The 22,643-nt window shown below is 43.2% G+C and overlaps 1 protein-coding gene across 2 annotated transcripts in view; it reads right to left on the bottom strand.

Annotated features, from left to right (window-relative positions):
- Positions 1 to 22,643, bottom strand: part of PRKCB (protein kinase C beta) — a 347,453-nt gene that overhangs the window by 81,284 nt on the left and 243,526 nt on the right. For both annotated transcript variants that reach the window (XM_053555824.1, XM_053555826.1), the window contains exons 8-9: positions 15,091 to 15,187; positions 6,119 to 6,265 (exon numbers count right to left, since the gene is read on the bottom strand). In XM_053555824.1, coding sequence (XP_053411799.1) covers positions 6,119 to 6,265; positions 15,091 to 15,187 — 244 coding nt within the window. The remainder of the gene's footprint in view (positions 1 to 6,118; positions 6,266 to 15,090; positions 15,188 to 22,643) is intronic.

Genomic DNA, 22,643 nt, shown 5'->3' on the forward strand with positions numbered 1-22,643 from the left:
TCACAGTTGAGTTGCATTTTACATCTGCGAGAATGATTTTTTTTGTTGTTTAATATTTATACCCTCTTGGCGTTTTAAAGTATGCATTTTGAAAGTCATAGAAGCATGCACTGAAGATGCATGCATTGCATTGTAGGTAAATTTTATCTTTAAAATGATCATCAAAAAATATTGAATTCTGGCTAAATGATATACATGCTGAACAGTTTGGGTGTAAAGGGTACAGATGCCTGCAGCTTGCTCTGAAATGCACTAAAAATGGGTTGATGGGGGATGGATAGATGAAGAGACATGTGGCAAAAACAGTCAAATGTTATTTGTGGAATCCAGGTGGTGGGTATTACAGATGTCGAGCGCAGCATTCTTACAACTTTTCTGCACTGTTAAAATTTCATAGTAACACAATGAGGGGAAAAGTTCAGTGAGAGCAGGGGCGACGAGTATATTACCTAAAGGGAATTAGTTTCTATACTACACATTTTATATTACTAATCATAATGTTCTGTGATTTGCTTTTATTTGTACTGGGTATTATGTCATGAAAATCTTTCTTATGATGTTAGATAGTGTGTGTCAGAGAGAGAAAAAGAGAGAGAGCAGAAAAACTATTTTTTTTAACATATCATAGATACCATTATGTCTTTAAGTTTCACATTATTAATGAACATTTGAGCTATTTTCTTTTTTTCTTTTTCCTGTTTCCAATCATTTTCCAGTAAATTTCATTTAACATGGACCTTTTGTAGGTTGGTTTTGAGGTTCTTCTAACCCACGTTAGGGTTAGATCTGTGTCCAGTGCAGCACACCAGTCGCCTCCTCCAGCCCCATCCGATCTCCTCCAGCCCGCCCAGGACACACAATTTAGCAGGTACCCTCCTCAGGCAAGAGTCACAGGTATAAGAGAATAAAAAAGCCTCCATTCAAACTTCCCAGCATAACTTTTTAAAAAGACTTGGATCCTACAAATCATTACCAGTAGCAGCATAAAGTCTCAGAAAACAAGCTATGTTAGCATTAATTAATGGGTGTGTAAGGCAGCACATCAGTATTGGAGGAGTCAAGTCTGTTTTGCAGGGAAGTTTATTTAAGCTGTGTATATACTTCATCGGGTACTTCATAAGGTAAACTCCTATAATCCATCAGGACAGTTCATATCTGCCCAGTTTATATATGTGCAGCATAATTCTTTTTTTTATGCAGTTTTTGGCCGAGGCCGGGTTTGAACCCGCCACCTCTGGTATATCGGGCCGGCACCCTACTCCTTTGAGCCACAGGCGCTGAAGGAAAGCACTACCAAATCCAAAAAGGGATAGGGGGGACCAGCCATGTAGCAGCACCTCTCGCCCCCTACCATAAGAATGTGACCTTTTGTAACTGTTCTAGGAAATAGCCCCGGGCTGAAGCAGATAACCGGTAACAGGTTCTGAGAAAAAAAAAAACTAAGCAAATGTTTAACTGCTGATCTTATCTTAAGACAGATGAGTAATGAACCAGAGTTCTTATCTGAAAAAGCCCCTGCTATGTCTACTACCCCTCCCTACTTTGTGGTTTTTGCCTTTATAAGCTTGTAAAACCTGCTGTTCAGGGCTTGACTCCTCTGCTCCTAAAAGAGTTGCGAGTTAAGCCCCAGCATGCTGGAATAAAATCCTCTTGCTGATTGCATCAGGTGCCATCTCTTGTGGTTGATTGGGGTTGTCGTCCTTCAGGACAGAGTGGGGGGTCCTGCCCCAAGTCTTTCAACGCCACCCTGTGCAGCATAATTCTAACTCCAGCAATCATCTGACAACCGCAGAGGTTAAATTTGTAAAAGGTGCAGAGGTGGGCGAAGTTCAAATTAGAAAGTCAAGGAATCATAAATATAGAGGATTAAAGATAACACTATGAGAAGCCACATTAAATAATACATGAATAATATATTGGAATGCTCTGTACTGTAAGTTCTAGAAGGCATCGATCTTGAAGTAAGCAAGATACGGCAACAGTCCCTGCTCTGGTAAGATAATCCTTCTGCATAAACAACTTCACCTGTTCAGGAAAATGAACTCTCCAAATTGTTCTTCTTTTTAAAGTTTTTGAAACAGGGATGACTGGTTTGGAACTCACACTCTCTTTCTCCCTTGTTTCATTTTCACAGGTCTTAGCTCCTATCATTCCCTAGTTGCTTAACAAATTATAAGGGTGCTTAAGAGCATGTTTTTCTGGGCCAGATCTGATACAGTGGATGTGGGAGAGGGAAAGTGTAAACAGAATACCCTAAGGGTTCATCTCTTTCATCTCAAATATTTGCATCTGTGTTCTTCTGTTTAAGGGGATTGATCTATAGATCTAGTCAGACTGCAAAATGTACAAAGAAGGCATTCAAATATAAAACCTGCATTAATTTAAAACCTTAGTTGGTAAAACTAGAGTTGCAAAGGATTACTATATGTTTTAAAGGATCACAGAGGTGTTTGTTATTCTATTTTGCTTTCATGACATACTGTTGTTTTCATCTATGATTTATTTGATGCTACATCTCCAGTCTGGAATGGAACTCTCAATTATTATAACAGTTTCCATGGAAACGTATGATCTATTCTCTCTCATTCTCTCACGGTTCCCCAATGATCCATTTTCCCACCACTCCACACCCCCCCACACACACACCCCAACTCCAATCCCTTCCATAAGGCCTTCTGAAACTTTCATTCCTCCATTCCTCTAACCTATATTGCTAAGTGATCAAAAATATGTGCATGGTACGCTAACTTCTGAGTTAACAAGGACAAGAATAAAAATGTTAAATTAGCAGACAGAGACAGGAAAAATACAAATTAAATTAACAACTGTGTTCACACTGAGATGGCAGCTGCAGCAGGGGGTCACAGGAAGATGTGAACCTGGGTGAGCACAAGACTTCACAATGTTCATCCTTTTAATATAATTTTAATTATGAGCCATGTGTATATACCGCTTATTAGAAATAAAATTTAAACTTTATAAAACTTACTGAAGCCTCAACTTATTAGAAACCTCTTTTTTATTTAGGCCACTTTCTTCCCCATCATCAGGAAACTGCTCTAGCTTTGAAATCTAAATATTCCTCCTAATATTTTTAATACCTTGGCATTATCTATTTGCTTTTCATCCCTAGACTTTTAAACTCCTCTTTCACCAGATAGTCAATGACCATCTTCCTGCTAGACTTCTTCCCTACCCAGTGTAGATACCATTTTCATTCATTTATTCAACACACTCTTCCTGAGCACCTGCCATAGGCCAGGCTCTGTGGACCTGCAGTGGGCATCTCTCTCCCCAGAATCCTTAACTCCCTTGGGTCCATAACCTTCTGTGTAGAGAGCGGGCTGTGAGATGGCACAGCCCTCACAGCCTGGGGAACATTCAGAGAATGAACCCCCAACTGCTTCTCCTCCGGTCCCGAAACAGCCATGTTCCTTTCTTCATGCTCCCTCTGCCAGAAGTCACATAGCTCTTTCTCTGTCCATTTAACTATGCAGAAATCCTTGAGATCCCTCCCTTCTTTCTCCTTGTCTTATGCTAACAAAGTTAAGTAGTAACCTTCAGGTCGCATAGTTCTTTCTTTTGTTTTGTCAACTATGCTGAGATCCTTATGATCTTGCCCTTCTTACTTCTTGTCACATATTAATGAAGTTGAGCAGAAACCATTAACAAGATGGTTTGTCTTTGTTAAAGGCATTTACATTTTCCTATTGTACTATAAGACCCAAACTGTCTTTTGTTTATGCTGTTTCCCCATATTGCCTATGCTACCTCCCCCTTAGAGCTACTAGCGAAAACCACTGCCAACTGCCTATTTTCTAACCTTAGGGATCTCAGGACTGCTCAGCAATCTTATTGGGTATCCTTACTTTTTACTACCATTCCATACCAAGGATCTTTAAACTCTGGACCATCAACTTAGATCCCTTATTCCATCTCAGCAGATAACCTTACCACTCACAGAAAAAAATCCATACATTCACAGCCATCTGATCTAGAAACAGAATAAACACAATTCACAGACATTGGAACACAGCAGTGGGGACCAGGACATAGAAGATCCCTACTCTTGGGTTTTTTTCTTTTCTTTTCTTTCTTTGTTTCCTTTTTTTTTTTTTTTTAAGATGGAGTCTTACATCTTGTTTTGTTGCCCAGACTGGAACAAAGTGGTACAAATATAGCTTACTGCAGCCTCAAACTACTGGGCTCAAGCAATTCTCCCACACCAGCTTCCCAAGTAGCTGGGACTACAGGTGGGCACCACCATGCTTGGCTAATTTTTTTTTTTTTTTTTTTTTTGTAGAGACAGAGTCTCACTTTATTGCCCTCAGTAGAGTGCCATGGCATCACACACAGCTCACAGCAACCTCCAACTCCTGGGCTGAAGCGATTCTCTTGCCTCAGCCTCCCGAGTAGCTTGGACTATAGGCGCCCGCCACAACGCCCAGCTATTTTTTGGTTTGCAGTTCAGCTGGGGCTGGGTTTGAACCCGCCACCCTCCGTATATGGGGCCGGCACCTTACCGACTGAGCCACAGGCGCCACCCATGCTTGGCTAATTTTTAAAATTTTTTGTAGAGATTATGTTGCCCAGGTTGGTCCCAAACTCTTAGCTCAAACGATCCTCCCATCTTGATCTCCCAAAATGCTGGGATAATAGGGATGAGGCACTATGCCAAGTCCTCTTATTGAACTTAGAAAGGGAAGATGGACCAACCAACCAAAAAAGAAACAAGTAAAGTATCACCCAGTTCATGGGGGTTGTGGAGAACCAATGAGTGGCTACTTTGAGCGGGTGGTCAGGGAAGACCCTTCACAAGAGGTGAAGTCTAAGTTGAGATGTGAATTACAGGAAGAAACCAGCCACTCAAAAAGTGGGGGTGGGGAGTGGGGAACAACATCACGAAAGCTCTCAGGGAAGAGGGAGCCTTGTGTGGTTCAGTAACCCAAGAGCCACTATCGTACCCAGAACACAGCAGGTGATGAGAAGAAAAAGAAGAAAAGTCAAGCAGAGGACAGGGGCTGATATATGCCTAGGACATAATATAGAATTGATTCTAATCACAGTGGGAGTGCATCAGAGAAGGGTTGAAGCAGGGAAGTGCCTTGACCTAATGTGAGCTTTACTTACATGCCTACTTATGGCTAAGTAGACAATATATTGATTATAAGTAACAAGAGCGTGGAGGGGGTGGGGAGCCAGTTAGGAGCTTCTGCAGTTGTCCAGGTGATATTAGATGAGGGTTGCATGTGGCTTAGTGATGACGGCGAGCTTAGTGAATGCATGATATGCTTTGAAGGAGGTGCTAGGGTTCACCGGTGGATTGCACATGAGAGCAGCAGGGAGGACGAGAAGGAAAGAGAGGGAGCTCAAGGATAACTTCCAGATTTGGGGCTTAAGCCAAGAGATGGGGAAGGAATTTGTATTTTTTGCACACCTGAGTTCATGGTATGAGATTTATGCTAGACATCTTTATGGTCCACAAAGGGATTAAAAGACTCAAAACAACAGTAAACAAGTCAGGAATACTTAAAACACAGTCTCAATTCCAGTAGAACAGTCTCTCACGGTGTCTATAAAAGCATCTAGAATCACTCTATGAGTCTCAGGGTCATCTTTCCACTGTGCTGCTGTTTGAAAGGAACTGTTTCCTTTCTTGGCTGCTAGGTTAATCTCTTCCAAAAGGCAAATCTGATCATGTCACTTCTCCGTTTAGAATCTTTCAATGGCTCCCCATTGTGCTATGAATAAAATCCAAATTCCTTCTCATAGTTCCTAAGGCTTTGCATCATCGGGCCCTTGCTTACCTCTGCAATGTCGCATCCTACAACTCCCTCCTGCTCATGGCATTTTGGCCCCAAATACCTTCTGATGACACCAAGAATGCACCAAGCCTGACCTCAGGACCTTTGCAGATGCTGTCCTTGCTGCTGAGGATATTCTTTGCTAGCTTTTTGAAAGCATAGCTGGTTCTTTCTTATCCTTTAAGTCTTAGCTTAAATGTCACCTTCTCAGACAGCCTGAGTGGGTCCTCTTTTGATCTGTTTGTGACAAACAGCAATGTGCCTGACTTAGATGTTCCTTCCGAAGCAGGTGCATCCATCAAGTCATACTGTACCTTGCCAAAGCTGCCTTTCCCCAGCACCATCAGGAAGTTAAAATCCGTCAGTTTCATCCGGTCCCTGTTGCCATTGTTGTCAAACTTGGATATGGTGTTGGTCGTCTTTTCTTCTGGAACCTTGGTTCCCTGGCCAATCTTGGCCCTCTGGAGGAGGAAGCACACAGAGAACTTTACTGTGGTTTCAGGACGCCCGTGTGGGACGACGCGGACACACTGGGAGCTGCGGTTCCTGCAGCCCAGGCATCCCATCCACAGCAAAAGCACAACCCACATCCTCGGCTCTGCAAGCCTGAAGCCTGGAGGCCATCCAGGTACCTCCATCTCCCTTCATGTCATATCCATCACTAGGAACTGTCACTTTTCCCTCCCAGCTGTCTCGAGAATTCATTTACTTCTTTCCAACTTCCCTCCACCCCACCTGCCATCATGGCTCACCTGGACAATCTGCACTGAATCCCTTCACACTGCACCCCACCCCCCACGAGCTTATCCAACCAAGTCAACTCCTGCTTAAAACGTGTCAGTAGCATCCCATTGTTTTTAATATAAAGATCAAAGTATTTTCACTGGCGTCTAAGATCAGGCCCTACCTGGCTCTCCAACCTCATAACTTCTGGGTCTGTCTTCCCTGCAAATCAGCTTCGTTCTCCTTTCACTGCCCAGATGGTCCAGGCTCCTCCTGCCTTTGGACCTGCTGCTGCCTGCATGGCTCTTCTCTTCCCCTCTCCATGCTAGCTACCCACGCTGTCTCATTCTAACTTCCTCCGGGAGGCCTTCCTTGATGTTATCTGAAGTAGGTTTCCTCTATCCGCTTCACTTCCCATTAATATTAGACAACAGCTGTTCGCTTGTTTCCCTCCAATAAACTGGAAACTCTACAAGGACAGGGAGTATTTCTAATTCACCGCAATTTTCCTGATGACTAGCATAGTTCCCAGCTAAATATCTGTTGAATAAATGGATGAGTGGGGCCCATGTTTGTCCTCAGTGCAGAGGCTGCCTGCCTTGAGCAGCAGGATTGGGGCTCAGAGGGGCAGTAGATGCTCTGGGATAAGAAGAGAACAGGAGGCCAGGAGCCTGAGACCCACAGCCACAACTTTCACCTCTAGCGGAGAGAAAACTGTGGAGCTAAAAACTGGGGTTAGAACCCTGATTCTGAGGTGGGTCAGCTGTGTGGCCCTGAATAGGTGGCTCATGGTCCCCCTCTGCCCACACATCCTGTACCGTCCTGTCTCCCTCTCAGTCCTCCTTGCTGTTCGCTGAGCGCATGGAACAAGCTCTTGCCCCTGGGCCTTTGCACCTGCTGTTCCTTTTGCTTGGAATAGTCTTTCCCCAAGAGCCTCATTATCTCTGATAAAAGTCCTTCCTCGATACTATTATGAAACCAATATATCCTCACCTACACATCCATATAAATGATAAAACACAACTATAGTCCAGAAAGAAGGAGAAGAGAGGAAGGAGAGTGGAGGGGAGGAGGAGGACAGGAGGGAAGGCATTTGGTGGGACCTCACCTATTTTGCATAATGCAACGGTTTGGTGGGATCTCACCTATTTTAGATAATGCAATGGTTTCAAAACTATTAAGAGTATAGTAGAAATGTCTTCCCACAACAAATAAGTGAGATGATGGTTATGTTAATCAGTCTGATGTAAGCATTCCACCTTGTGTATCAAATCAGCACATTGCTCCCCATAATTGTACACAGTTATGATTTAATTTTTAAAAAGTCCTTCCCTGAACATCCTGCGTAAAACTGCTCTCAGCAATCTCCACTCCCCTTACTCGATTTTCTCCTGATCACTTCTCACCATCTCACAAACCATATGTTTACCTGCTTCTTGATTTAATATCTTTCTCCTCACAGCAGATCATAAGCTCCCCGAGGGAAAGGGTTTGGTCAGTTTTGTGTTCCCCTGGTACCTAGAGCAGTGCCTGGTGCAGAGAAAGCACTTACTTGCATTTGTGAATAAGCCTTTCTAGACTTGGTCCCTTTTTCAAGACATTGGAGAGAATGACATTATGCATCATAGAGTTGTTAGCGCCCTTCCTGGCACACAGCCGATGCTCGGTGGACAGAAGCTATCATTATTGTTATCTTTCGAAGACAAGGAGGTAATGAAAATCTTTTCTGGGTCTTGAATATCAAGGAAGATTAATTCATTCAAGGAATACTTACTGAGTGTCTGCTATGTGCCAGGTGCTGAGAATACATCAGGGAGCACGATAGAAGCCGATGCTCAAAAAGTGTGCGTTCTAGCCAGACTGGGTCCTCCACTGTGTGTCCCAAGTTATGCTGGAGTTATCCAGGTAGAGAAAGCAGTCTGGGCAATAGGAGCAGCATTTACGGAACAGAGGAAGATTTGTTTGAGGAACTAAACACTGGTCATCTGGAGCACTAAGTGCAAGGTGGATGTGGTATAGAAGGCAGCGGAAAGGTGAGAAGGGCCTTGCAAACCACGTTTGGTTTGGACTGCTTCTGAGCACGGCCAGCAGCTTCTGGAAGGTTTTGAGCAGAGCTGGGGTGCGATCACACTACATGTAGACGATCACTGGGTGGAGTGAATAGACTCATTTGAAGAAAGTGAGTCTGAAGACCACGAGGAAGTGATTTCAGTTTTCAAGAAGAGAAAAGGTGGAGTCTGTCCTTAGATATGTGCAGTGCAGAAGGATGAAGGGAGTCTGCTTGGGGGATAGATGTAGCACAGCTGGGTGGGAGACTGGAGGAAGGAGAAGGGATGCCAGCGTGAAGGATGGCTCCCCAGCTTCTGTTTTGGGGGAACTAGGGGAAGACGGTGGTTCTTTCCACTGAGATAAAAAGTGGAAGAGGGCAGAGCACAGAGGACCAGTGTGGTGGCTCCTGCTTGTAATCCTAGCACTTTGGAAGGCTGAAGCGAGAGGATCACTTGAGACCCGGAGTTCAAGACCAGCCTGGGCAACATAGTGAGACCCCTGTCTGTACAAAAAGTAGAGAACTTAGCCAGGCATAGTGGTACACACTTGTACTTCCAGCTACTCAGGAGGCTGAGGCAGGAGGATGGTTTGAGCCCAGGAGTTTGAGGTTGTAATGGGCTATGATGGTGCCACTGCACTCTAGCCTGGGGCAACAGAGCAAGACTCTATCTCAATAACAACAGAACAAAAGTGAAAGAGGAGGAGCAAGTTTGGAAGCACGGTCAAGAGGGTGGGTAGAGATGGCCACTCTGATTTCAGGCATGTTCAGACCCCCCCTCCCACGGTGGCTTCTTCCTCTTTGGGTACATGGTCCCCCATCATTAGGAGACCATGGCTAACAAAGCATCCACCATTTTTCTCCTTTTGTAAATCATGTTTTAAAAAATTGAGGTGAATACAGTGAAAGACATGAATCTTAAGTGCACACAGTTCCATGACTTTAGACAACTGCATACACTCCCATAACCCAAACCTCAAACAAAATACAAAACATTTCCATTGCCTTCCAAAAGTTCCCACTCAATCCCTCCCTCCCAGGAAGGCGGTCTCTGTTCTGATTCCTATCCCCGTAGGTCAGTTTTGTCTGTTCTTGAATTTGATCTAAACAGAATTATAGAGTGTGTATTCTTTTGTGTCTGGCTTCTTTCACTCATCAGAATGTTCTTGACATTCATCCACCTTGCTGCATGAATCAGTACTTCACCCTCTGTATCGCCGAGGGGCACTCACTGTTTATGTTTATCCACTCTCCTGCTTACGGGCATTGGAGTTGTTTCCACTTGCGGCCTCCTAACAAAGCTGCTGTGAAACACACTTCATCAGGTTATTCTGCAGGAAGATACGTGGAGATTTAGGTGTCTCTGGGACAACCAGGAGGCATAAGCCATTATAGATGTGGATTTAGAACAGAACAGATTACTGAAGACAGAGATTTGGGGGCTATAGGCCAACAGGGTAGTGTAGAGACAGAGTTTCAATTTATTGCCCTCGGTAGAGTGCCGTGGCGTCACACAGCTCACAGCAACCTCCAACTCCTGGGCTTAGGCGATTCTCCTGCTTCAGCCTCCCGAGTAGCTGGGACTACAGGCACCTGCCACAATGCCCGGCTATTTTTTTTGTTGCAGTTTGGCCGGGGCTGGGTTTGAACCCGCCACCCTCGGTATATGGGGCCGGCGCCCTGCTCACTGAGCCACAGGCGCCGCCCGCCAACAGTGTAGTTAAAACTATGAGATAATCTTATGTGCAGTGCAGAGCCAGCCTAGGACAGAAGGTGTCCTGCTCTTCTTGGCGCTCTCCTGACCCCCGAGTTTTGCCCAGGCTGGCCTGATCCAAACCCATGCCTCCTCCTCTTCCCACAGCTAACTGCTTTATTCCTCTGTCTCCCACTTTTTTCCTCTTTCTTTCTTTTTTTTGTTTTGACAGTGTCTCACTTTGTCGCCCTTGGTAGAGTGCTGTGGCATCCTAGATCACAGCAACCCCAAACTCTTGAGCCATCTTCTTGCCTCAGTTTTTCATTTTTAGAAGAAACAGGGTCTTTGCTCTTGCTCAGGCTGGTCTCAAACTCATGAGCTTAAGCAATCCACTTTCCTTGGCCTCCTAGAGTGCTAGGATTATAGGCCAGGCCTCCCACTTTCTTTAGATCCCAAGGTAGGACTCATCAGGTTACATACTCCATTCTCCAGGCCGTGAAGGTCTAAGTCCTAACTGTCCTGGTCCCCAGCTTCCATCCCAGCTTTTCCTGCCCATCCACCGGCAGGTCCCAGCCTGCACATCCAGCGAAGCATGAGTGTGGAGTTCAACTCCCCAGTTTCTTCATTTGACTTTGCTCAGTGAACTGAGACAAGGAAAGAATGTTTTTTGTTGTCTCTAGGGGTTGTTTTTTTATTTTTTTCTGTCCTCCAAGGAAGCAACAAGTGGCTAACAGCTTCATCTCTCAGCCCTGCAAGCTCCTTTCTCTCCTCTGAATTCGGGGCTAGTTGCCCTCTTTCCTTACTTTATCTCAGTTTGCTTTTATAATGTTTCTCGTGGGCATGTTAATTAACTTCTAGAATCTAGATCAGAAGTCTAATAACCCATTTGGTCTGGTCTGCACAGTGTTTGTATTATGTTAATATTTAATTAGCTGCCGACTGTTGGAAATCAGGACATGTCTTATCAAAACCCAGACTCCTAGCTTCTTCTGAAGATGTAGATATGGCGACACTAGGTGACACTGTCTCCCCCTTGTTATCTGCTGGCTTCTGAAAACATCTGGTTGTGTGACTCCTGATACAGCAAGTCTTCAGAGGATGAGAACACTGTTCTCTGTCCTTCCAAACATCCCGTCGGTCCAAAGAGCCCCGTGCCTAGCACATATTCCATCAGAGAGTGAACACTGGAAGATCAAGGCCCAAATAAAAATTGTCCTTTATCTTGCTGGGTCAGCTAGGCCTGCAGAAACAGGAAACCTTAATGTATACCTGTTTACACCTGCAATTTAGAGCCCTTGAACTCAGTGTTCCAAGAGAAAGAAAGAAAACTTTTGAGCAAAGAGTCATACCACTCTCCAGACATCACTAGGGTACAGTGGAGGTGTCCTAGTATTCTGACTCCAGGCTCCATCTCGGATGTTAAATGCTGTCCTGGCTTAAACTACAGAATCCTCTGCCACCCCTACTCCTCCAAGGAGCTATTACGGCACTCCCAGCTACCTACCAGGGGAGGCAAAGACCTCTGAAGGCTAAAAGGCCCTGTAGATTCTCCCTCAGCCCCAGGAGCCCTTCCAACACCGGGAAGGAGCATGTTCTGAGCTTTTTTTGTCAGGGGAGCTGATAATGATAACAATGGTACCAGGACCTAACATCTGAATGCTCATGACCTGCCAGACACTTCTCTAACTGCATTACGTCATTCCAGCCCCACATAACCTTATGAGAGAAGAAGTGCTATAATCCCCCATTTTACAGAGGGGGAGTTGAAAACTCAGAGAGACAAAGTGACTTGCTTACAGCCACTCAAGCAAGGGAGTGTTAGAACTGAGATCCCAATCCCGGGAGCCTGGCGCACCAGCCAGTGCACTTAGCCTCTGGGCTACATGGCACGGATGTGCCCCTGGTGTTCCACCAAGACCCACCAGCATGCTCCTCCCCACTCCTGGAGCTGCTCACAGCACACATCTGTGATGCTACCTGTCAGCTTAGTTTCTGGCTGCAGGAACATGCAGAGCCCACAAACAGGACACGCTGGAGGTGCTGGTGAGTGAATTCCCTTAGGAACAGCTCTCAATCCACGATGGGAGGGGAGCTGGCAGGTGACACCTCAGCTTCCTGCCCCTTGGCTGGGAAGCTCAGATGTCTTCCTTCTATGCTGATTCCCAGAGTTCTCCAGCAGGATCAAACTCCAACTGCCCACAGCAGGAACTGCTTTTATAATACTCACTTACCTGGTTTCCTGCCTTTTCTTTCCTCACTGTCACCCTACCTGTGGTGCTGCCAGGATCATCTCCCAAATAAACTTACCTGCACTTGAATCTTTACCGTCTGTCTCTAGGGAAACTCAAACCAGGACAATAACCAGCTCCAGGAACTTGTCAAGTTACTTAGACTCCCTGGGTCTCAGTTTCCACATTTGTAAATGAAAATTGAGAGTAATAACAGTAGCTAACGTTCAAAGTTGTTATAAAATTAAACTATGTAAGTTAGTATTTGCAAAGCACTTAAGAGTAATAACTGGCACATAGCAAGCACTCTGTTAAATAAAATCTGAGGCTCTGACAAAGCCTTCATGGTTCATTCTGAACCCTCCCAAATGGAATCTTCTCCTGCCTGGCCCATTGGCAAGCCCACTGTCAGACTGAGAGCCCCCCGCCCCCAAACAGAGCCAGCTCTGATGTTCTGAAATACACCACATGTGGTGGTAACTGCACCAAGCTTTATGCTACCATGAAATTCTATTACCCCGATTCTAGCAGCTCGATTTTACCGTCATTCAGAATTCCTCCAGATAAGAGGCTTGAAAGTAATTTCTGAGTCATTCCCGGGTGCTAATTGGTTATTGCACAGGGATTACATTTTTCACCTTCAAGGTCAACTGAAATTCCTCCATGAGTCTGAGAAAAATTTTCAGTCTGCTGGAAACATTTTTTTTTTTTTAAATCAACAACTACAGTATGGAGTGATTATAATTCAGGCATAAAGAAGCATTTGCAGGCTCTTGCTGGAAATAAAGGGACACATTTTGTTGCATGCAGATAAAACAGCTCTTTCCTCCAAGCCAATTACTGACCCAGACAAATGTTCTGTTAATGTAGGAAATGTTTCCCTCGGTGTTCTGGGAAATGTCACCCAGGATGCCCCAGGACAGAAGAAATCATTTTGCCAAATAGAGACTTCGTTGTATGCAAGAAAATACTGGCCTTGGTTTTCCACCCATGATAGTACATTTCTAACACAGCCACAAATGGATACCACTTCATCAGAAAGTTGAGGAAAGAGATGTAAAGCGTTTTCTGGAGGAACTGCCTTTCTGTCCTGATTTTTTTATTAAATAGCATCCAGTTCTCAGCTCTACTTTGAGGAAAGGTCCTTTTACCAATTCACTTGGGCTTGAGCCCAAGACTGTGGCAATGACCTTCTATTATCAAGGTCACTGGAGAATGGCTGATAAACTCAAGGATAATGTGTTTATTCCACCTGTTCCCAGGAAGGGAGAACCCACTGTAACAGAACCATCACCATTGTCCAGGCTGTGTGAAGGACACGGGCTCAAGGTGAGGGACCTGGAATACTCTAGTGCAATTTCTATCAAGTTTAGGGCAAAACTAACATGGCTCTTGGGATAAATGCCCAGATCCTTGTCAGGCCAGTGCAGTCCTGTTACTGTGACCCTCACTCACTTGCCAGCCTTACCTTGGACTCTCCCTTTGGCTTTCTCTAGTCTATCCAAACTGGCCTCTTTCAGTCTCACATAGAGTCACCATAGGTCCTTTGCACATACTGATCTTGCTGAATTAAAGACTCTCCCCTTCCCTTTTACTTAAGTTCCACTGTTGTTTCTTCCACGACACCTTCCTTATCCTCTCAGATGATGTGACATTTCCCTCTTAGATGTTCTCAAAGTACTTGATGCCTTCTTCACAGAACTTCACAGGTTTTTTACAGATTTTTTCATTTGCTTATATAGTTATTTGAAGAATAACAACAACAATAATCCACTTTATTTTGGCTATGCAGTTTAATGTATTTTTTCAGAGTTAGTAGGCCATCAGAATTGATTTTCCACCAGACCCAGTATATTGAGTTGGTATGAGTAAAATAATGTGTTGTCTCCCCCGAATATTTTAAAATCACTCAATGCACATATAATGTCAACTCTCAAACCCATCTTCCCCCACATATTTTTTTCTGTAAAACAAGTGCCCTATACATCTGCTGCTCCCATAGCTGAAAATGGCATTTTATTTGTCCCCTCATAAGGGAAGGGGCTTCTCTCAGGTAGAAGCAGAGGCAGCTGTACAGCCCAAGGTCAGAGGCAAGGACTATCCACTTGATGGAATTGTTCTCTGGGAAGATCTACCCATGGGGAAATTCACAAAATCACCAGCACAATCGATTCCATTTGTCAACAGTATAGCACCATCCTGCCAACAGATCCAAATTCAGATCCTATCCATCAGCAAGCCTGTTTCACTCACCCTGCAAAATATCTATCACTACTCTGTACACTTCTTTCAGTATCATTGCTATACCATTCCTGTCCACAGCACCATCAAAACGATCTGGCCAGTGAATGAGTGCTGTCAAAGAAATGTTTAAATTTAAAAGAAGACAGGGAGGTTGAAATGATTTCACAAGACAGGGGACATTTAGTTGGGGTCTTGAAGGATAAATAGGAGTTTTCTAGGAGATGGAACAGCATCACAAAGGCTCAGAGTCATGAAAGATCTTGGTAGAAACCATGCCATAAATAGGAGAAACAGCACAGCCGCAGACCTAACTGGCTCCCACTGATGCAGAAAGAAGTAAAGAAACCTTACCTCAAATTTCTGCCTCAGTTCCTCATTCCCCTCGCTTCCTTCTGGCGGCACGGGGACATTGAAGTATTCACCTTCCTCCTGGCTCAGTAACTTAAACCTAGAGGGAAACAAGAAGGTAGGACAAATTCCATGACTCCATATTATTTTGTTGATTAGGATATAAACCATAGAAAGCTCCACTTAAAAAAATTGTTGAGGTTTTTTTTTTTTAGTTTAGTTTCATTTTGGTTTGGGGTATGTGTGGAGGGTTTGGGTGGGCTTGTAGCCAGGTACATTTTATATATATATATATATATTTTATATATATATATATTTATATATATATTTATATATATATATATTTATTTATTTATTTTTGCAGTTTCTGGCCGGGGCTGGGTTTGAACCCACCACCTCCGGCGTATGGGGCTGGCGCCCTACTCCTTTGAGCCACAGGCGCCGCCCTATATTTTTTTAACTATTCCATGGACATCAGAAAAAAATGTGTATTGTGTTTATAAGATGCAGAGTTTTCTCTCTCCACACAGCTGTTAGTTACATTATTTAATTACTGTATGTTTTTACTTATTTTTGTTCATGAAGTGCTTTCCTATTCTGAAAGAATGTCACAAAGCTTCCTCACTGTAAATGTAATCTTATCATGCTCCCTGAGTATTTATTTACACATTTCATCTTGTGTAGGTTGCCACCTTGCCATTCTGGCACTCAGCCGCATTTGGATGGCTATGAACTTGACTTTACGATGGTATTTTTCTCTGCAGAAATTTGCCTAAAGTGTTCTAAGTTCGACCTCTTGAGAAATGGTATCCCTTGGTGGTTAAGCATACGAGCCCAAATCTTACTTCTGTCCTTGCCTCCTCGGATAACTTAGGCTAAGTTGGTCGGGCTCTCTGAGCATCTGCTTCTCTCATCCATAAACTGGAATACAAGTCCCTGTTTCATAAAATTGCTGTCAAGTTAAAAGGTAATGATGCACGTAAAATGGTAAGCACTGCGCTTGGCGTCCAGCAAGTGTTCAATAAGCGGCATCATCATCGCTGTTACTACTGCTACTAATTTACTCTAATAAACATGATGGTTTCAGTTTGCTTCTTGACCACAAAGGTGTTTCCAGCTGGTAGAGGATAACAGCAAGGAAGGAAAAGGAACATTCTAACGACATTTTGAGTCATGGGGGATAAAAAGACCCCAAAACTCCTCACTCCCAAAGATAATCCCTAACACAAATCTACAATACTATTTTTCTCCATTCACAAACTTTAGGCAGCTTCCAAAAATAGGGGCCTAGGTGAGATGATTCAAAGCAGAGATGACAGTTTGAGCCTCTATGCCTCCACATTTACTATTCAATTCTCTTCTTCCAAATTTCCACAGAAATTACCAAAAGAAATATAAAAATAAGAGAACATCTGTATCTTTGCTGGAAATCAAGCAGAATGCTAAACACACGGCAGGAACTTCCAGAAATTTCTGCAAATTAAAGTAATAGAAAGAGAATCCAGAGCTGTGTTTGGGAAATTTTATCTATTCTCATGCTACTTGTGTGGATTTTGCTAAACTGCATATATATTATTTTGACTCAGTGCTTCTCATTAAAACATTCAATTTTTATAATAAATTCAGTTTTAAAGGACATTTTAGATCTCTTCTTAGAAAAGAAATCCAATATCTTTTGTTACAAGTAGGAAGTAGCTGTAAAAGAGAAAAAGCCCGAAAAGATAAACAAATGCAAATCAATGTTATTCAAATCCAAGTAGATGATGTTGCTTACCAAAAGCTCTGCGCTTAAAGCCTGCACCACCCACCCACCTTCCTTTGTAATGGGAGATCAGCAAAGAGCAAGCATTAAAAAGTGTTAAAGCTATACCAGAACACTCCAACACCTTCTCTTTCCGTAATCTGAAGAATTGAAGGAGTACTGACAAAAGAATAGCTTTCTCAGGGTACAACTCAATATTATTTATGCCCTAACTATCTACTAACTAAAGTCCTCTGGTTCATCCCTACAAGGTCTGAGAATAAAGGGAGGAAAAAAAAGAGCTGAAATTCTAAAAAGATAAATAAGTAAATAAAATCATTTGGGTTCTCATCTTTGAGAAAATACAGATGAAAGAGGGATTTACAAGATGTTATCAGTAAAGGGAACCCAAACAGAGCCCAACTAACAACCCTGGGTCAGACTGTCAGGAATTGGATGAGGGTCACCAACTCCTACCCATATTTGGGAGGTAACATGAAACGCCAGCTGGAATGGCTGGCAGGGGACAGTACACCACATGGTAAGTGAAGGATGCTGCCACTATATCCTCCAAATAAGGACACTCGGGCCAGTTCACAAAGAGGAACAAGGATCCCTTCTAACTTTGAAATGCACAAAATCAATTCCAGGAAGATGCCTGCCTCTCTCTCCAGGCAGTCAGGCTGCTGCTATGATCTGTCTCCAGCTGTCCCCCTCCCACATAAGTCAGGAAAAGGAGTCCTGATCTGACAAAGCAGAACTCCAAAAACAAAAGATCACAAAAGACTCCTTTCTCCCTTTATCTGAATATGAAAGATTAGAACAAGGACACTCATTTTTTCTGGGCTTACCCTTCTATAAGGATGGTCAAACAGAGAAAGATACCAGGATGTGTAAAAACATAGTCATTCAAACAAAAAGAACCAATGAGGAATCAGATGACAGTTAGTGAATCAGAGACAAAGTTGATAAATTATTCTGGCAATCTGCTTGATATTTATGATGTTAGAGTGGAGTTGAACTGAATGCTTTATATGCCACTAAGAAAAATGCATGCTGTTAAAATTGATATACAACATGAAAAGGAGGAATACTCCAACATATATGTCAGAAAAGCACATCAATATCCTTCTTATGTAAAAAGTTCTTATAAGTCAATGAGAAAATGGAAAATAGAGAATATAGCCATTTATATCATATCTTTCAAATTTGCAATACCAAATGATGGCAAGTGTGGATAAAACGAAAAGTTTTATACAACATTGAGAAGAATATAGATTGATCAGAAAACTGTAGGACATTTTGGGAAATACTTGAAAAATGTATATAATCTCAAAGCCATCAATTCCAGGCTTAGGAATTTATTAAGAAATAATTAAAGCTGTGCACAAATGTTTCACTACAGTTACATTTGTTGCAGAATTATTTTTGTACTTTATAGCATTGCAGACCTCATAACAAGAACATGATTCAATAATTGTGGCAGACCCATAGAATGGACCATATGAAGCTATTAAAAATGAAGTTGCCGGGCGGCGCCTGAGGCTCAAGGAGTAGGGCGCCGGTCCCACATGCCAGAGGTAGCAGGTTCAAACCTAGCCCTAGCCAAAAACCACAAAAAAAAAAAGGGCGGCGCCTGTGGCTCAAGGAGTAGGGCACCGGTCCCATATGCCAGAGGTGGTGGGTTCAAACCTAGAATCGCCTGGGCCCTGGAGTTGGAGGTTGCTGTGAGCTGTGTGACGCCATAGCACTCTACCAAGGGCGATAAGGTGAGACTCTGTCTCTACTAAAAAAAAAAAAAAACCTAGCCCCGGCCAAAAACCAAAAAAAAAATGAAGTTGCCCAAGATTAGGGAAAGACAGAGAAAAAGGTTCCTAATGCATGTTCAGGGGAAAAATACAGGCTACCAAACAGTAGGCACAGTAAGATTTCATTTTTATTTCATACATATACAGACACACATGTATACATAGACTCAAAATAGTGCCAATAGTGGTTATCTCTGAGCAATGGGATTCTGGATAGTATTTTATGATTACTTATTTATATTTTTCTAAGAATTATTCAATTAACTATAATGTCTAATACTTACTGAGTGCTTTTTACTAGTCATCAGGCACCTCCCTTATATGAACTAATTTGATGTCACAAAAATCCTGTGACATAATTACCATAATTATCTTCCAATGAGGAAACAAAGCACAGAAAGGCTAAGTAACTTGTCCAAGGGCACACAGCTAGCAAGTGGAGTAAAAATTCTAACCCAGGAAGTCCGATTCTGAAGCCTTAGTTATTTATTGTTTTGTTCTTTGTTTTTGTAATAAGACCAAAATGTCATTATCAGTAGGAATAAAAGAAAGCTTAAAAACATAATTTTAAGATAACAATGATTTAAGATGATAGTTATATGTTCAGAAGGAGAGGGGGAAAAAAAGAGTGAAATAGGAAAGAAGGAAAAAAAACACATTAGAAACAGACACATAGAGAATCACGGCGATTAGAACCAGATACATTAAAACATTTCCTTATGGGGGAAAAAAAATGACTTTCAGTTTTTCATTTTCTTTTTTTAAAAAAGCCAGTGCCATGCCACTTGTTATGCAAGACCAAGGGACATAGAAAGATGAAACACAAAATAATGGGGAAGGATCTGCTAAGCAAAAAGGATCTACCACTCTGCAACCAGAGAGGACTCCTTAAAAGGCGAATCAGATCTCATTCATTCCTTGGCTCCTCATGTTATTCAGCGTAGAGGGTGAAGTCCTCTCGCGGGATCTGCTAAGTGCCCCCCATCCCACCTCTTCATTGATCTCGCTCTGGCTGCACAAATACCTTACTGCTGCTCAAACTTCCAGGCACAGTCCTGTCTCAGGGCCTTTGCACTTGTCATCTCTGTCCCGGACACTCTCTCCAAGATATTCATAGGACTCACCCCTTCAGCTCTTCGGTCTACATTCCCTTTTCAGTGAATTCTTTCCTGAGCATTCTATAAAATCAGAATACCACTCCCCTCGGCATTCCCTATCCCCATTTCTTATCTGTTAATACTTTTCTAGAAAGCACTTATCGGCCTCGAACATGCTATGCTTTGTAATTGTTCATTTAAAAAGATTTGTTTCTTTTTCTCCAAATGGAAAGAAAACTCCACAAGGCCAAGGATTCTTGTCTGTTTTGCTCACTAGTGTTTCCTCGGCACAGCAGGTGTTCACTGTGTGTATTCAATGAAAGAGTAAATGCCGGCAACCAGGTAAAATTATAGGGAAAGGCATTAACAGCAACAAAGACAACTTTATGCCAGCATAGTTACAGCTGAAGAGTTATGTGGCTAATAATATAGCCACATCCATATAAGACAAAATCAATAGAAATAAAAAAAATTATTTTCAACAATTTTGCTGAGAGAAACTTAATAAGCACTATATATTTAGCTGAAGCAAACAAAAATATGAAGGCATAGAAGATCTGGATGTTATAGTATGAATAAATGTTAAAATGCACATCCTATAAATGGTAAATATGAATACCTTTTTATTAAAATGTTCACAGAATATTTAGCAACTTTGAACAAATACCCAGCTAAATTGAAAACAAAATAGAAAAGAAAAAAGAAAAAAAGAAAGAAAAGTACACAGGCCATGTTCTCTTATTAGAAAGCACTAAAACCATAATTGCACACTAATAATAAAAATTTAAATGAAAAGCTAATTCTAGAGGTTAAAAAAAATGCCTAAAGAAAAGCATATTACGAAGGAAATTAAAAACACAACCGTAGACTTGGAGGAAGCAATAAAACGCCAGAAGGTAATAAACCAAAACTTTGAGGAAATGTTTATTCCCTCGAATTTTTGTAGTTGTTCCTTACTTTGAAGAGCAGGGTAAGGTAAAAGGAGAAAAAGATAAATTAGCAAAATACGCAACTGAGATTCAATGACAACCATGAAATAAAATACAGAATCTTTTGAAGAAAATAAATAAGTAACATAGATGGGAAAATCAAGGGGAAAGAAAGGAGATGGCGTAGATATAGAAAATTAGAAACAAAGGAGAGGCTGTGACAACAAATAGAGAGCAAGTGGCAAGGAGGCGGCCTGCGGCTGGAGCAGCACATCTGGGGCCTCTCACAGCTGCTTCCACCACACGGTCTGGAATTCTAGCACAGAAGAGCTGGAGGAGCCAGCTCTGCCCAGATGTGGAAACTGAACCTCAGAGAGGGCATGGGACCCGCCCAAGATGACAGGACAAGAACCCCAATATCTAGGATTTGACACATTTAGAGCCAAGACGGCATCATAGAAGTCTGGTCTCTAAATCTGCAAGGGACTTTTATCTGCAAAATCTGAAGGGGGCTTTTATTTTGCAAAAGTTCCCCTCCGACTAGTTTTTCATCAAATTTACAACTACCCACAGCAGCAGACAGTGGATAGGGGGCACCATAATCGGTCTGATGAATGGGATAATCCCCCAGAGAAGGCTGTAGCACAGAGGGGTGAAGCTAGCTGTCTACAGTCACAAAGCCTCGCCCAGCTAGAAGAGCCCAGGTTGAATCCTAGCTGTCTACTCTCCAGCCCAGCGATTTTCAATGGGGTGCCACGTCACATGTGCCACAGGAGGAGCTTAGGTGGGAACATGAAAAATTTTAAAGATTATTAATTAAGGGTGGCGCCTGTGGCTCAGTGAGCAGGGCGTCGGCTCCATATGCTGAGGGTGGCGGGTTCAAACCCAGCCCCGGCCAAACTGCAACAAAAAAAATAGCCGAGCATTGTGGCAGGCGCCTGTAGTCCCAGCTACTCGGGAGGCTGAGGCAGGAGAATCGTCTAAACCCAGGAGTTGGAGGTTGCTGTGAGCAGTGTGACGCCACGGCACTCTACCAAGGGCAATAAAGTGAAACTCTGTCTCTACAAAAAAAAAAAAAAGATTATTAATTAAATTACTTTCAAAAGAAGTTCAAAGCACGGTCAGTATATTCTTTTTTCACTCTTTTTTTCGATCAACATAATTTAAGTGTGCTGCAGAAGTTTAACCACAGGTTCAAGCATGCCATGAGATGAAAAAGGTTGGAAAACACTGTGCGAGCCCTTGGCTACCCATATCAGGAGGCAGAATAGATCTGTACATGCTTAGGCTCTGGCATCACAGAGACCTGGGCCTGAACCCCAGCACTGTCACGCACACATTACTCAACTACTCTGATCCTTAGGAATAATGATTCCCATATAGAATTAGTGGAAGAATTAAGTGATTGTTGACCATCCCTTGCTGTTAAGCCATTTTTACCCGTCTGTTCCCTGCCATCTGCTTCAGGGGAGTAGACGAGGCAGGTGCCAGCCCAGGGTGAAGATGTGGCACATGTAGGAAAAGCCCCGCCCTTGGGGCCTGGAGAACCTTGAGAAGGAGGAGGGAGAGGAGGTGGGTGGGTTACATGGGGAGAACACAGTTGGAGCTCTGGCCAGAGACCTGCCTACATAGAGGGCAATATCACCACCACCCTGCCGTCCTCCCCCTGCAACCAGCTCTCCGTGAAGGAAACTCAGAAATGAGGGGTCCTGGAAGTGCTGAGAGTGGCCTGGAAGTGGGACAGAGAGGGCACTGTGTGGAAAGATGCCACAGGAGTCAACAGGCTAGGAACAGGGACTCAGGATGAAGCCAGAACCAACACCCCCAAGCCAGGCAGGACCAGCTCTGCCTCTGTGGGCGCTGGTCTGGGACCGCGCAGCAGGGCTCCTCTGCAGCAGGGAAGACTAGCAGGTGTCTCATGCAGCAAAGGGCTACTTCTACGCCACCGTGAGGTCACAGCGCTACAGGAGAATGTCTAAGT

This window comes from Nycticebus coucang, chromosome 12 (genome assembly GCF_027406575.1).
Source record: "Nycticebus coucang isolate mNycCou1 chromosome 12, mNycCou1.pri, whole genome shotgun sequence".
NCBI classification, from domain to species: Eukaryota; Metazoa; Chordata; class Mammalia; order Primates; family Lorisidae; genus Nycticebus; species Nycticebus coucang.